Source organism: Acanthisitta chloris, unplaced genomic scaffold (genome assembly GCF_000695815.1).
Source record: "Acanthisitta chloris isolate BGI_N310 unplaced genomic scaffold, ASM69581v1 scaffold8042, whole genome shotgun sequence".
NCBI classification, from domain to species: Eukaryota; Metazoa; Chordata; class Aves; order Passeriformes; family Acanthisittidae; genus Acanthisitta; species Acanthisitta chloris.
Genome location: NW_008659817.1, coordinates 14,757 through 30,744, shown reverse-complemented (window position 1 = coordinate 30,744; position 15,988 = coordinate 14,757). Strand labels below are relative to the sequence as shown.

Below are 15,988 nucleotides of genomic sequence, written 5' to 3'. Positions count from 1 at the left end.
TCATTAAGAGACTGATTAATTACACAGTGCAGAAATTACAATCTCACTGCAACTCACTCAAAACATAGTATGCACTGCAAAGCATCTGTACGTCATTTCAAATAAAGGTTTTAGATAAATGTAGTGTGTAGTTAAATTCAGCAATGCCTCAGGCTGGTGTTGGGCAGACAGAACCACACTGATGCCAAACCCTGTGGATCTCTCACACGAGTGAGCCTATGTGGTCAAAGGCTTCTTTTGCAAGACACCAGATGCTTGTGCTGGCAGGCAAAATGTAAAAAACAGTGGTCTAGAGCACCTGCCTCTTCTGCATCTTCATGTTAGTTAGTCCATAGAAGTTTTAGTTATGTCTGCTTTATTCTCTGTTCCAGTTCATGCTTGTGTTTAATCAGTCGTTCTATTTCTGTTCCTAGAGTTTGGAGGTTTTCCTTTGAAGGAGAAAAAAACAACAGGATAAGTTATACAGGGAAAATGAGTTGATGATCAGCACAAAATGCAGTAGTAAGTTACAAATTGCTGTTTATGTCAGCAGGATGATACTTTCAAGTTTCCAGAACAAATGTAAATTATTAGACAGAGGTGGAGAAAACCAAGTTCATTTCAATAAAGGACACAAACCTCTCCACAAGTTTTTTTTGTGGTTACTAATATTCTACAGGATGTCTAGAAAGTATAGCATTCCAGGAGAATGATAATTAGAGGAAGAGATCTCCAACTCCTGCAGAACAGTGTGGTGCAGCTGGCAGCATGCACACCACTCCCCAGCCTGCCACCTTCCCTCCTGGCTCCACAGAGTAGGGAGAGCATGGACAGACCCTGCTCTGCTGGAGGCACAGGCAGCCTAGAGTTTATTTCAGCCCATCAGTGCAGCATACTCTGAGGGTCCCAAACCAGAGGTTTAGCTTGGATCATGCTATGTAACTCTCTGGTTAATCCAATGCTGTCAGTGCACCAATTCACAGTGAGCTGACTGCTGCAAAGCCCTTTAACAGCACGTGCACCTCTGAGGAAATCATCTCAGAACCACAAGAACATGTGGAAGAACTGGCATAGCTACTCACTTTCAACGTGATATTTTTCAGTAACGTATCTTCTAACACAGCCTGTAGCTTCCTGTTTATCTCTAAGGAGAGTTCCAATGTGAGACCACTATCTGCAGGATGAGATGTGTACAGGGATGCCATAATCCCACCCCGTCTACTCAGGTGTACTTTGTTGAAGTCAGAGGCCTCTGATGACAGTGTTCCAGCTTCTTCTCGCAAAATGTAACTCTGAATAATTCTGGGGGATGAGAAAAATAAATTAAACATCATATCATTACAAGGCAGTGAAAAGTCAGTCAGTGAAGTAAGTTGAGATTCCAGACATGAGTAATTTCATTTTCGAGCAGTACTGAATATTACTGAAGAGGCACTAAAAATGTACTCCTGCAATTTCTAAGTCAGATGAAAACCTGGGATACCAAAAGTGCTACAGGAGATGCTGGTGAGCTGAGTCACTAAAATGTGCAAGGTTTACTTATTTAGAAGTATTCTGGAAAGCTACTGGGGAAAAAAGTATTTCCAAATGTCTCTGCTGTTTGACTTCAGATAGCTTTCTACACACGAGACAAAATTCACAAATTCTCTTCTCAAGAGTCTTCACAAGCTGTGATCATGTCTGTGAAATGGTACCAAATGGGTATAAATGCACAGACTCATTAAGCAAGGACTGCTCTTAACAGACAACTGCACTTTCCAGAGGAAGGTATATGCTGCCATTTCTTTCCTTCCTAACTGCAGTTCCATACATCATCTTGGAAGATGAGATTTCCATGTAAGTGTAATCTTGTCTCACATTAACTACTGACCACCTTTGGCTCAGATACATTGTTTGCTGTGCAATGCCATCTGGAATTATGCATATTCTCTTTCCAAAACAAACACACACAATCAGCACCCTCTTTAGCATATGAAGAGAATGCACTCTTCTGTTAACCAGTGGCAGCAGTCCACCTCAAATCAGCCATCTGGTGACCATTTTGCTACCAAAACCTCACTTGTACTAGTCTATTCCTCCTAAAAAAAAAGTTCAGTAATAGTAATAACTGCCAAAAACTTGCGAATTACTGTAACTGCTGGGGAAAGATAAGGAAAAAACCCCAAGTCTAATCCTACCTTTGAAATCTACTATCACTGCAATATTTTTAATGGTTTAAACACCTTAAATTAATCAATTCCTTGTCTTACATAAAATCCAGAACACTTGCCTAGTGCATCAGCACAACACTGACAATCTGTACGAACAGAACATGAAACATACTTGGTTTTTTTTCTGATTTCCTCCACCAGTTGTTTAATGTGATCCTCCATAAACTCCATCTTTTCATTTTTTCGAGCATGTGCCTTCTGTAGCCTTAATATTCTTTCAACCAGGACAGACTTGTCCACCTCTGGGAAGCTGTCCACAGCCACTGAAGACCCAGTGTTCTCAGGTGACCGATCCTCGTTGCTGCTCCGCGCGTTAAGGGAGCCTGGGAACACAACAGATTTGTAAGCAATTCTTTTCCTTTCATTCCAGGTAAAGTGCCCCCACCAGAGCAGGGCATGCATTCATCACATTTCAAGAGCTTAGGATATCTTCTTCAGCAGGTCAATTGCCCTTGTATTTTAGTGGATTTTCTATAAACTATCCTTGGAGCATTTGAATGCGACCTGCGAGACAGCAGCGCATTACCCTTGCATGGGTGTTTGGCTAAGTGTGTTTCCTTCAGGAATGCTTATTTCCACTTAAACACCTTCATATTCATCAGCTTGGTCCAAGACCGAGCTGATTTTAAATATATCCATTTTGGCGTCCACTAAAATTACAACACTGAAAACTGTACAGACTGACAAAAGCCATGTATATAAACACTGCACCACTGATCACTTAGACCTTTAAGTACTTTCTCTTCTTGTTTCTAAGCATTTGGTTCTCTCATACATTTAGATTACAGCACACACTGACAGAACTAACCCAACCTAAACCCCAAAGATGCTGAGGAAGGAAGCAGATGATGTCTTCAGTGCAGAAGACTAGTGCTTTATTTCTAACCAGATAGAAAGCAGTGAGTTTTCCACAAGCTCACTGATGCCTCTAATGATGCTAATTGATTTATCATTTACACAGTTGCAACTGTCAATAGGGCAATTAAACAATGTTAGAAGCCAGTGCTCATTTTTCTTGTGCCTCTGGCAGCATGTAAAAGGGTCCTCTACAAACTGGAGTCCCCAGAGCTTCCTCCAAACATAAAAGCAACAAAATAAAACGGGTTGGTACTTAAAAAGAACCACAATATATAAACATCATAAACATTACATGTTAATCTCATAATAAGCACCTACAGCTGCAGCCAGCCAAGTGCATTTTGGTGCTTAAAGGCTATTTTGTCAGCTGTAATGGGAGGCTGCCCACACACTGTACATGCCCAAACCCCAGAAAGAGCAGGCTCAGGCAGCACTCCATGGCAACCTTAGGAGGATGGAAGGGCTGTTCTGGCAGCTCTGCTATGTGCTCTATTACCTGATGAACTGGAACGGCTCCCCATGCTGCTGACTTCTTTGTCATAATTACCATTTTCCATCTGATCCAATTTCCTCCGTGCTACAAGTGTAACAAAATGATGATTACCAATAGCAGATTAAAAACTAAAAATGACAGTGTTTCCTGGCACACAAAACCTCTAATCCTTTCTGATCTGCACTAATTTAACATGGCTTGACAACTGCAAGATAATGGTAGCAACTAAGAATAAAACACAAACCAAACAGTTCCCCATCTCCCTCTGCCCCCAACCATGAAGCACCTGAATCTAACATCCACCATGATCCCTACACACTGCAGCAGTTGCCAGCTGAAGGGAGTAATACCATACATAGGATTAACAGGGAACACTTGAAGACTTAAATTTGATTTTACTTTTGATAAGGGCGGCCATGTAAAAACTACTGAATGTCAGAATGGCAAATCTGTTCCAGCATCTCGTAACTGTGTCACTACAGCAAGTGTATAGTACTTGTGCCAGAAGCACCACTCATTCAGTAAGGATCAAGAGGGAAAGCACACAGCTGTTCTCATATGTACAAAAAGGGACACAGGACTTGTCTTGCACAATGCCAACAGGATCTCTTGTTTCAAACAGATTTGATTATCTTCAAATCTGTTTGCATTCAGAGCATATGCATTATTGGGTGTTTGACGATGTCTATTTGTAGACAAAATTAGTCAGTCTCTCCATATCCAGCCTTAAAGACCGAAGTGTTCTGTTTAATGTACTAAAAAAATAACTGTCACCAGCAATTCCTGATACAGTCAGCAACTAGGAAACTTCTAGCAACTTTTGAATATACTCCTACACAGACCAAGATCCATATATACCCAGTGACATTTCAGTAGTCACACACATCATAACAAAGACCAAGCTCTTTTGAAATAAATCTCTCATTTTATGTCAAAGCCCACTTCAAAAGTTATATTTAAGACTGAAAATTGACACTAAAGCCTGTAACTGCAGTTTCCACAAGATCTAACTTGCTCACTCACTCTCACTGTCTTTAGGGACAGGGAGAGCTTGAAGGGTGACACTCAAACAGTGCATGTATGCAGACAGGACTCTAGTCTCTACCAAACACTGTGGTGGGGTTTACAGATGGGGCCGACTCATAACTGAAAATAATTTCCACCTAGCTGAAGTTGTTTTGTGAGATCCTTGAGGTTCGCCGCATGCTTGCGCTTCTGTGTAGCCAGGTCATCTTTGAGTTCATCCATGTGGGTCTTCAGTGCTGTTAGCTCTTCCTGCTCTGCAGCCAGCTGAGCCTGTAGTGTCTCAACCTCTAGCTTTCGCTGATCCTCCTCCTTCTGTAACTTGCTGGCCTGAAATTGCAATTTTATTTTCAGTCATATACAAAAAATTTCTAGCCTAACTGTGCTGTATGCTCAACAGCCCTAAGTGCACTTCTCACCTGAGAATCATTCACATTTTACATGTATTATTTAGGCTAAACACTGGCACTGCAAATGAACAGTAAGTTTCCTGAACTATCTCCAAAACATCTACATGCTCAGCACAAAGTCTTGCAGAGCTGTACAGTGCAGTCACATTACCTTCCATGATGCACTAAGCTTACCAAAAATTACATTTATCTCATAGTACAAACAGGACCTGAGAAACAGTTTACAGCAATAAATGTCACAGGCAAATTATAACCTTCTGCTTGTTTCAATGACAAGTTGCACAGAGAACAACGCTCTACCCCCAGGAAAGACAGTTCTGCTTGTTTCAATGACAAGTTGCACTACCCCCAGGAAAGACAGAACAACACAGCAACACCCCCTCATTCCAGTGCAGTGTGCCTCAGGATTTCTTTTTTCTTAGGAACATGAGGAGCTCCTACTCCACTGCTATTATTCTATCAAATTGGCAAACCCAATGAAGAATTGCAGTCAGGTAAGTAAAGACACAAGGTGGAATTCATGTATCATCACCAGTATCAGATGTCTTACTAGAGCATAAAACAAGCTGCACACTGTACTCACCAGATCATCTTTAGTCTGTTGAGCACATTCCAGCTGATTCTGCAGCTCTCTTTCGCTGTAAGAAAGCTTATCCAACTGGCTCTGCAAGGAATTGTTTTCAGACTGAAGCTGTGCATTCTTACTGGTTAATTTTTCAGTGAATATCAATAGCTCAGATTCTCTTTTCCGACTACCTTCAATGTCCCTCTGAAGATCAGCAACCAGAGAATTGAAACCATCTACTTCTTCCTTTAAAGCATTGATTTCTTGTTCATCTCTGTCAAAACAATTGCATCTTATTAAGGATAACCTGAGTTTAAAGACATGAAACCTTATTGAAACAAAACGATTCAGGTCAAGGTTAAATAAAGCAGGGGAACAATTAATGGCCCTGTGGCATGTGTTAGTCACTGGATCACTTTAAATGTCAAGGGTGTTTTCAATTCATTTCATGACATTTTGCAGTGCTCAAGTGACAGATATCTACATCCCACAGAAGGACATGCAGGCATTAGCTCCTCCTTCAAGGAAGAGCATCCCTCTGTATTCTGCATGTATGAGCTTCAGAACAGGATACAAACAAAACCCTCCAAACCAGATCTGGTAAGGTAAGAGGAAGGTCTGCCAACTCAAAGATGGCCATTCTGCAAGAGGACTTGTCTTTAAGAGACAGGGGAACACTCCAGTTCTGAGCTTCTCTAGGACAGCAGTATGGTGATTCCTGAAACATCCTTATCCAAGCAGTGCAGCTCTGAATCAAAGGACCTGTCTTACTCCACTGTACCTCCCCCAATCCTCTACCAAACAAGCTTTTGTTTCCACTGAAACACTTCCATTGGGAGACTTTTGATTTAATCACTTGCAATCCACCTGAGCGAAAAAAGTGGTGTGTTCAATAATTAACATTGTAGAGAAAGCGATTGAAATTCATTCCAAAATTAAACAGCTGTTAAAAATATTACAGACTAAAAACATCCCCCCCCCTTGTTAGCTCTTGCAATATTACATCATTAGTTCTTCAATCATAGGATTTTCTAGACCTGTTCTAACACCTTACCTTCCACCATCAGCAGAAAACCCCTCCCCTCTTGCAAGGAGTATGTATATTCAAATTTAAAAGTAAAGTTGAAGTTATACAAGCAATAGCACATATATCATTTAATTCCCTGACACACAGTGCCATTACCAGGAAGCTCAATTCACTTTAAGGCAACAATCCTGTATTAACATATTTCTTCAAGCAGGGTTGAGACTCAGGCAAACCAAATCATTAACAATACTGAAAATGAATTATAGTTTTGCAAAACTAAGTAACTGGATTCCACCAGAACTCCATTACTGTAAGTTATATGCTTCCAACTACCAAAGTGAGGCAAGTGTGGTTAAAGACAAGATGCACTGCACTACTAAAGGATAACATCAAATGTACTGCACCTGCATTTACAGTCTTTTTAGGCCAATTCCACCTTTCAGAAGACTTCAGACTGTACAACCACTGCACTAAATTTTTTCAGTCATTTGTGCTACAGAATACCTCACCTACAGCTCCCATTTAGAAACCTATGCCAGAGGGCTATGCTTGCATTCTACGTTTTCAAATATGTTGTTTCATTATGACAGGAGAAATCTCTGCCTAGCAGCCAGGGTTGAACCAGACAAAACTGATTGTTTACACCATTATATCTCTAGCTTATCCTTAAAAGTTCACCAGTGAAAGAGACCAGGGAACACTGGAGGTGATCCATATGCAGCTCAACCATAAAGTTCTTCCCAGCATTCAACCTAAATTCATCTTCCTCCAGTGCGTAAGGATAGCTGAACATTCCCTTTATTATAGCCGTTTATACATTTCAGGATGTTTACCTTCCATCTTCTCTTCCCTAGGCTAAAAAAAACCCCTCTCTCCTCTGTCCTTTTCTCATGAGGAAAACAGGGAAGATTTTGTGTGAATGAAGATAAAGTTCCTTCCATTTGCTTCCAAGAAAGTGAAGGGCAGGAAGTTTATTTATGGTGCAGAACAGTAGGTAAAAGAGGGCAAGATTCCAAGATTTCTCTTTTCACAGATGATAACAGGAATTTACTAGTCCAAGTTTTAAATCTGTGGTTGATATTTCACAAAATCATTCTAAGGAGTACTGGAACCATGTTAAAGTCTTTTGAAAGAGAAATAAAAGATAATATGAAATTTGATACAGGGATAATAAATATTGTATGGGAAGGATGCTGGAAAAAATTATCCAAACTGAAATGGAATGAGAGACAAGATATTTAAGCATGTCTCAATTACTGAGAGGAAAAGATAACTGGAAAGACACATTTGTAGTTTCACACTTTGATCACAGCCGCTTTAATTCACTTGGCAAGTGAAAAAATAGCTGTTATTGATCCAAGTGTAGGCTTCAGTTGTCTCTGACACACTGCAGTTTCCCCGGAAAGGCTGATGACACTGTGATAACACAGCTGACCAGCACACAGCAAACAGAATGTGCTGAATTTTCTAAATCCTGAGGAAGACCTCTAAAAACTGCAATATTTTTCAATGATAAGTAAGAACTGTTTAAATGCACAGGAGGGACACATGGGTGGTTCTGCTTATCTGACATTGATCTATCTCCATTTATGCAACACCACCAGAACCAGAGGAGAGCATTAGCATATTCTAGTCCATATGTACCACATAGAAACATGAAAAATACAAGTGCTCCATACTGTCTGAATAACACATACAAAAGATTCTTTTCACTAAATACTTTCATTCCTCCATCACAATTCTGAAGGACTACCTTTCCAGTTTAGTTGCTTCCCTCCAGTCTTCCAATAAAACAATCCCTGAGCAGGCACCTAGAAGACATAACCTTGGTGGCTCTTCTAAAACAAGGGGATTGAGATTAAATCTTATAATTAGACACATGTAGTTTGAAACCTTTCATTATTAGAATAAGAAGTGCTTAATTTCCAGCATACTCTAGAGGAAGTTATTTCCAGTATTAGCAATACTGATTTAAATTAGGAAAACAAATTAGGACAGGGATTCTTCAAATGACAATACATTTTAAAGCATAAATTCAACAAAGAAAACCTTTCCACATCTCAGATAATGTTGTAAAACATTACTCAAAGTGCACAGTTGTACCTCTGATGTTGATCCTGCAGGTGATCTATAGTCTTGACTTTGTCTAGCAAATTCTGAATTTCAGTTTTCTGTCTATTTATTATTTCTTTATACTTGGACAACTCATCTTCTGTTCTTAAACGCTCATCCTCTAGACACTTTACCTAAACAGGAAAAAAGAAATCAGAAACCACTTAGTCTCATAAACTTCAGTGCTAGGTTATTCTGATCACATGTCTAGATTGTTGTACAAAGCTCATGTGTTAATTTTTTGGCGGTTCCAAGTAGCTTAGAACAATATCCAAAAGTAGTTCAGATCAAATACAGTCAAGAACAAAACCAAAACACAAAAAAATTAAATTCAACAAGTGTGATCGAATCAGTTTTGTCCAAAGAGTCAAATTTATCAGCCTGGTAGACCAGGATTCACAGACATCATCTTTCCCCAGTTACCAAGCCAATCCCTTATGTATTTTTTCCTTTTTCTACAGTCCTACTGAGCTAAATCCCTTCTCTGAACTGGCATGCTAATCTGTAGACTATCCACAAGTTATGGATAGCATATACTCCTTACCAGGGATTACAAGTATTTTTCATTTTCCAAAGATACTAAAATTGCAAAAATGTTTACCAAAATGTTTTTCAACTTTCCAGACAAATGAAGTGCACACCATGAAACAAAACACTGTTGTGCTATGGATCAACTGATACTCCCTAAGAAAGGCTACCCAGAGTTAAGAATTATGTATCCCTTTTATTCTCATGCCAGCCACTCTTTCATCACAGTTAATTCCAAAAGAAGTAAAAATACAATTAACAGATTGAATGTGTTCTTGTTCCAAAACCCAACTCTGCAATGCAATACAGCACACATTACCTTTGTTCTCAGCGTTCGGAGCTCGTCCATACCTTCCTTAAATGTTCTCTTCAGGTCTTCCAGTTCTTTTATTTTTGCATGATGCACCTTTTGAAAGGGTGAAAAGCTCACTGAGAAATCTAAATATAAAGTAGCATCTCAAAAAAAAAAAAAAAAAACAAACAAAGAAATCTAGGCCAATACAGGCCACCACAACAGCCTGAGGCAGAATAGGTAACCCAAAGGTTCGGTTTACTTCTTTAAAAAGCAAAGAAAAACCTAAAAGCTTCTCAGAAGAACCATGAAGAAGAGTGAGACTACACACTCTGGATTTAGGTATACAAATCTATGCTACAACAGACCCTGGACTAAGTTCTAGGTAAACTGACACTTGGTTAACCCTGAAGATGGCATATGCACATATGAGCATTAGGGAGCTTCACTTTTGGGCTAGCAAATCTCTACACAGAACAGAAGCTGTTCCTTGTCTCCCCTTGCCATATAGCTTGGCAAAATACTGGTCAGAGATAAGCCTATCATCTGAATTTATGCTTTAAATGACAGCAACGTTCATGTTTACAAATGAACGAGAAGTTATTTCACCCTCTTAATATCAAAATTTCCCCTAACTTTGTTTTTACACACAAGGTAGTACCTGAAAACATCCTCCAAAAAGCAGTGCCGGATGCAGATGCCTGGGATGTAGCATTAGGCCCAAAAAACCCAAGCAACAAACAACCAAAGAGTTTGGCAAAAACTGTAAGCAGCTTAAAGTAAAAGTGTCAAAAATTAAAATGTCATGGAATTCTTAACTACTAAGTTGCCAATTGCATGGACTCCACACACCACATATTTACCTCCAGGTGATCAGACTTCTCCTGATTTTGTTTTTCTGCCTCTCCTTTAGTCACTCGGAGTCTTGCATCGAATTCATTTGGTTTAATCTCTTCTGACTCCTAAGGGGATTGAAGAAATCTAAGTGAAGTTTAAGAGTCTTATGTTCCCCTTTCTAGTTCTATGAGCACACAGACAGCTTTTCACATCACTGAGTCCTTCCTGTAGCTATATATCTAACCATTCTGACCATGCCAACAAAGACACCCATGCTGCATGCCAATCAAGACAAACATTTTCCCTTTTATTTAACAACTTCCCAAGTAAAGAAACCAGTGACTATTCATCTCAGCTTTGTAGCTTGCACAGGATAATTCTTCCCTGCTACAGCTTAAGATAAAAAGGGAAGAAAAAGAAGACTCAGATGCTAAACACTAATGTGACCTCCTGAGAAAATGTACCTACTTGATAGGATTTTATCATTTCTTGACAGTTTTTCCTTATCTGATCTGCTTCTTCTTTTGCTTCAGTTAATTTTGTCATTGCATCTTTGAGGCGTTCTTTGGTTTCCTACAAAAACAGTAATAACAAATGGTTAAACCTAATTAAACCTGTTTGCCTAACTTAATCTGGGAAGAACATTTCTCATAATAAAACTTTGCTATTTTAGTCTGGAAAGAATTAACAAAAATTCCAACATGATTTTTCCTCCTTCAATTCAATTATTACTTTATGCAATTTCATTTGTCACACTGAAAGCACAACAAAAGGATCTCTTGTTTATGTGCCACACACATTTGCAGAAGATAGTTTTTAAGTGACAGTTAAATCTAAGCTGACAGATACTTCAAACAAACAAACAAAAGTAAAAGTTCATCACTAAATTAAACAGAATCCCCCATACATCCTCCCCTCCCATCCTTTCAACATGTTCATTTCAGTACTAGTATCTTTAAGAGCACTGTTCTGACTTTTGCTGAAGGTACTCAAATGAAAACCTCACCTTAGAAATCAGAAATTAGATTCTACTACTATATAAAAAGTAAACAGTGTAGCAACCACATTACTCTGACTATATTTTCATGCCATGGTATCAGCACCACTTCACTAACCTTGTGTGAATCCATTTCTGTTTTCAATTTGTTCTGAGCCCATTTCACTTTGATAACATGAGAATTGATTTCTTCCTTCAATTTTTCTATTTCTCTGTTGAGTCGAGTGGCTTCACCATCCTAGGAAAAAAATCACAGAGGGTTTTTTAGAGATCTGAATCCCCAGTGTTTCTACAAGACTCCTGTTCAAGTGTCAAGGTTTGGGTTTTTTTCCCCCCATCAAGGTGTGGATTTTGCAACACCATGCACATACTTGAGAATGCCCAATACTGCTTTAGCCCATAATGCAGAGAAAAAACCCACATTAATGTTCTGGTTTGTATAGCAAGGTAGGGTTCCGTAAGTGTTAATATACCTTAGTGTTTAGGACTTTTGTTAAAATTCATCATTCTGTGCATAGTACAACTGCTCAGAAGAGGCTCAAATCAAAGTGTGATCCCTAGTCATTTACCAATTTTTGGATCTTCCACATGAAATGGAATTGCAAAACACAGGTGTGAAGCACAATACAAAAAAGACCAAGACAACTTCGTAGCAATCTTTTACTGCTTTCTAAAAAAGAATGGCAAATTTTTTGAATTGGGCCTGAAAAAGCCTATTACTTTATTACCAATTTTTAGTATTATGAAAGAGAAAATACAGAGTGAAAACACAGAAAAAAGACTGGAATAATTTAATGCTGTTGCAGCCTTTAAAAAAACAGTCCAAATAAGCTAGAAATTACCTCAAAATCTAGACATATGCAACAGTCTCTTCAAAAAGCCCTAATGTTTCAAAAACTAATATTCAGGGAAATATTAAAAGGAACTTGAAAAAGACAACAAGAACTCAGTAATGTGTTCCCCTTCTCTTGGAGGAGAGGCATTTTCACAGCTATTCAGCGAAACCAAATGAAAACAGGTTTCTTTCACCAAGCACAATAGGAAACAAGTAATAAGGCTGCTCTGATAGTGCCTTAATCCTTCACTCCAGTCACACAGCAATACTCCAGAGTACCTTATTTTCATAGAGCTGGTGCAATCTTCCTTTTTCCTGAGAAAGCTGTTTGATTTTATTGGTATGCTTTTCTATTTCTTTGTTTGCATCTCGCACTTTTCTCTCAAGGATCTCCTTCTCCTTGCGGAGGTCAAGTGATTCCTTCTCCCCTCGGACATATTTCATCACCATAGTTTCCTTTTCATGACGTGCTTCTTCGCATTTCTTGTTTGCCTACAGAATGAACCAATTGGTGTTTCACAAGTAACCTCTGTAAGACACTACTGGATATTTTCAGCACTGCAGTAGAGCAGCATAACAAGGCAGGACACAAAAGCTCCAGTTTTGCAAAGACAAGCACGAGATCCCCTCTTAAGCACTGGAATGACTCATACTTGTGACACTAAAGATATATATATATCCAAGCAGCTGCAGCTGCACAGCTAAACATCTCAAATGAGTTACTAATGCGTTAGTAATTTGGAATATCTTGTTTCAGAAGTAAAGTGTATTTGGTAAGTTCTAGTAATACTCAGTACCAGTCCCCTGTTTTCCCTCATCCACATGTCAACTACACAGTCATTATCCAGTGGCTTATTTTTCAGATAGCTTACTTCCAGTGGCTTATTATTAGAGATTCCCCCCACCAGCACTAACAAATTCTGCTTCAAATTAGAAGGAAAAACAAAAAAGAAAAACCAGACACTGAGCTTTGGAATACAACAGAGAAAGTACTTGGCATAAGATGACATTAAGAAGGAAAAAAATTCCCAGATCTCAGTAATACATAGAGACAAAGTAAGAGCTTTGTGCTGGAATTGAGAAAAACATTAATTTTGTGACAGCCTGCCTGAAAAAAGCCACTGCCGGATTTCAGCTCCTTTTGAATAAAGTTCAACTTACAGATAAGGAAAAAGAGATTTCCTTGAGGACTGAATTCCATACACAAAAATACACATTTTTTAAAAAGAGTTATCAACCACTCTTGAGTATTAACAGCTGTTTGGAAATTCACTGATGCCAGTTATCAGAGATGCACATATAACTGCACACTAGCAGTTCCAGTTTTGGAAAATTCTGCCTTACCCAGTGATTCCATATGTTTCCTACAAGAACTAAGTTTGTTCCTAAAATAGTGGACAAGTTAAGGTTTTCCATATTACCTGCTCCATTCGAAGGGCCATCTCTTTATGCAACTGCTGAATAGCATTCTTGGCTGCTGCATCTTGAGTTACAAGTTTGTCTTTACTAGCTTTCACTTCTTTATTAAGCTCTTCTATTCTTGCTTCCAGCTAAAAGACAGCATTACGATATAATTACAGGGCAAATAACACCTTGATCACGTTTTATACAGGCAGGAACATCTGACACAAAATTAGATGTTTCAACAGATATTTACTTGTATTTTACACTTGTCAAGCTGCAACTACCCATATCAACATCTAGCTCTGCATGACAGTACAAGCATGAAAGATGTCAGTTCTCATCTTCAGTGAGACTGGAGATGCATCAAATCAAGTAAAACACAAGGCATAGTAATTTATTACACAAAAAAAATAGACCGACAGCAAGTGTTGATATGCCAGAGCAGAGCTGACATGCTATCTGACATTGCTCCACCTTCCACCCTTTCGTTCCTATCCCTGTGCCACATCCTTCACCAAGCCAGCAGAGCAGCATCCATACTGAACTGGACTGGGAATTAATTCTAACAGCAGATGCAGTGGCTCAGAGAATGTAATGATGGCAACTTAAGATCTCCTTTATGTCTATATATAAGAAATAAATCATCCTATCAGGATAAAAGATGGAATGTGACACTTTTCTGTAAAAAGATCTAACAGGTCTCAAACATAGACTGTTCTCCAGCAGGAAGCCAAGGTACATAAAACCCACACACCAGGGCAACCTACAAAATGGGGATTCTTGGGACTTGAAGAGAAGCTTTCAGATACAGAACACTTAGGTGATGTGAATCAAGAAAGTCAGTTTACCCAAAGACACTACAGGCTTTTCAACAATTTCTTGGAATAGAAGAGCAGATTTATCCTCTTAAAATGCTTAGGATAAGTAGTACAGGCATTCCTTCCTTCTCTGTGCCACCAAGGATGAAGTCTTGTTAAACAGTGGCCATAGTGACACTATACACAGGTGAGCTACTAACCAGCACTTCTGGTTTGTTATCTGTACCTGTTTAATTATGCTGAGGTGCTGCTTTTCTGTTTCTGTTCGTTTTTTCAATTCATCTTTTAAGTTGTCCTTTTCTGAGCAAATATCCAAAATCAGTTCCTGATGTTTTTTATTTTCTTTAATCAATCTGTAAAGGAAAAAAAGGATATCAAACATAAGGTACATCAGTACTGCATTTTTTGCTTGGTTTTTGCTTTTCAAGCTCCAAATTTTATTGGGAAGCCAGAAACCCTAATAACATCCATGAAACCATCAGAACATTGTTGTGTGTGTGTAATTTAATTCCAAATCAGCAAGCAGCATCTCCCTTGTGAGGAAATTGCTTGTTTCCAGCATGTTGGAGTAGTTGTGGTCCACGATGACATGAGACATTTGGTACCTCTATGAAACTACAGAGCTGTAAATGTTAGTATTCTTAAGGTACACATAAGATAGGAACTTCCAGTCAGAAAGTCAGATAGCTCCATCAGTCAAATGTCTGAACACAGAGATTTTATTCATTTCATGGATTGCTCAGAGCACCCCTTGAAGTTCACGACCAGTAAGAAATGGAGTCCTGACTTTTTAAGTCCTAAGTAGGTATGCAACAAGTGTCCATGCTCATGCTCCTTATAAAGTGCAGTTTTTAGCAATACTTTGCTCCATTTCAGCTCAGCTGTTTGAAGCCAACACATACCTGGTTTGACCTTCTAGCATAAAACTCAGAAGTTACATTGTCAGAACTGCTGAATGAAGAGACTCAAATGTATTTACATGTTTGCAAACAGAGTTAAGCTGGTGGGAATTTTAGGCCACTAATGGCATGAATTTGTGGGAGACACACATTTACCTGTAAAGACATTTAACTATCCCTTTACATACAGATTTTCATCTTTAGCTCTCCTCTGATGAAAAAAATATTTTCTCTGACCAAACCAGTCTCCTAAATTACAAGGAATTCAATACCATCAGTGAAAGAGACCTTAGCACTTGTGATCTGCTTTTTGATCTATTCATGAACATTCCAGGACTACAAATTCTTAATTCACACAATAGCTGCTCACACATATATTTAAATCGGATCATAGGAGATAACTGGGCTATTTCCAGAATGATGTTACAAGCAATTCTGCTGATCATAAGATAAGGGATAAAATAAACACAACCCAGAATACCCTTTGGACCAAACATAACATATTCCACAGCAGTTTCATACTCCTGAGGGGAGTCCCCAAGAGTCAAATGGGTTCAGGTGTGATAGCAGCTGGCCAAAACCAAAAACAAACAAACAAACCAAAACCAAATGAACAAACAAAAAAGCAAACAAAAAAAAGAAGAAAAGAGAGACCAAAGACATGTCTATATAAAAGCATTCAGTGTGTATACATAATATCT

General features: G+C 38.8%; 1 protein-coding gene across 1 annotated transcript in view; it reads right to left on the bottom strand.

Moving 5' to 3' along the window:
- Nucleotides 1-269: 269 nt before the first annotated feature.
- The window catches only part of CCDC186 (coiled-coil domain containing 186), a 17,600-nt gene continuing 1,881 nt past the window's right edge, over nucleotides 270-15,988 (bottom strand). The window contains exons 2-15 of the mRNA XM_009069548.1: nucleotides 14,615-14,741; nucleotides 13,588-13,716; nucleotides 12,446-12,658; nucleotides 11,450-11,569; nucleotides 10,803-10,907; nucleotides 10,361-10,459; nucleotides 9,525-9,611; nucleotides 8,669-8,811; nucleotides 5,557-5,812; nucleotides 4,704-4,893; nucleotides 3,544-3,624; nucleotides 2,302-2,512; nucleotides 1,062-1,281; nucleotides 270-428 (exon numbers count right to left, since the gene is read on the bottom strand). Coding sequence (XP_009067796.1) covers nucleotides 345-428; nucleotides 1,062-1,281; nucleotides 2,302-2,512; nucleotides 3,544-3,624; nucleotides 4,704-4,893; nucleotides 5,557-5,812; nucleotides 8,669-8,811; nucleotides 9,525-9,611; nucleotides 10,361-10,459; nucleotides 10,803-10,907; nucleotides 11,450-11,569; nucleotides 12,446-12,658; nucleotides 13,588-13,716; nucleotides 14,615-14,741 — 2,065 coding nt within the window. The 3' untranslated portion in view covers nucleotides 270-344. The remainder of the gene's footprint in view (nucleotides 429-1,061; nucleotides 1,282-2,301; nucleotides 2,513-3,543; nucleotides 3,625-4,703; nucleotides 4,894-5,556; nucleotides 5,813-8,668; nucleotides 8,812-9,524; nucleotides 9,612-10,360; nucleotides 10,460-10,802; nucleotides 10,908-11,449; nucleotides 11,570-12,445; nucleotides 12,659-13,587; nucleotides 13,717-14,614; nucleotides 14,742-15,988) is intronic.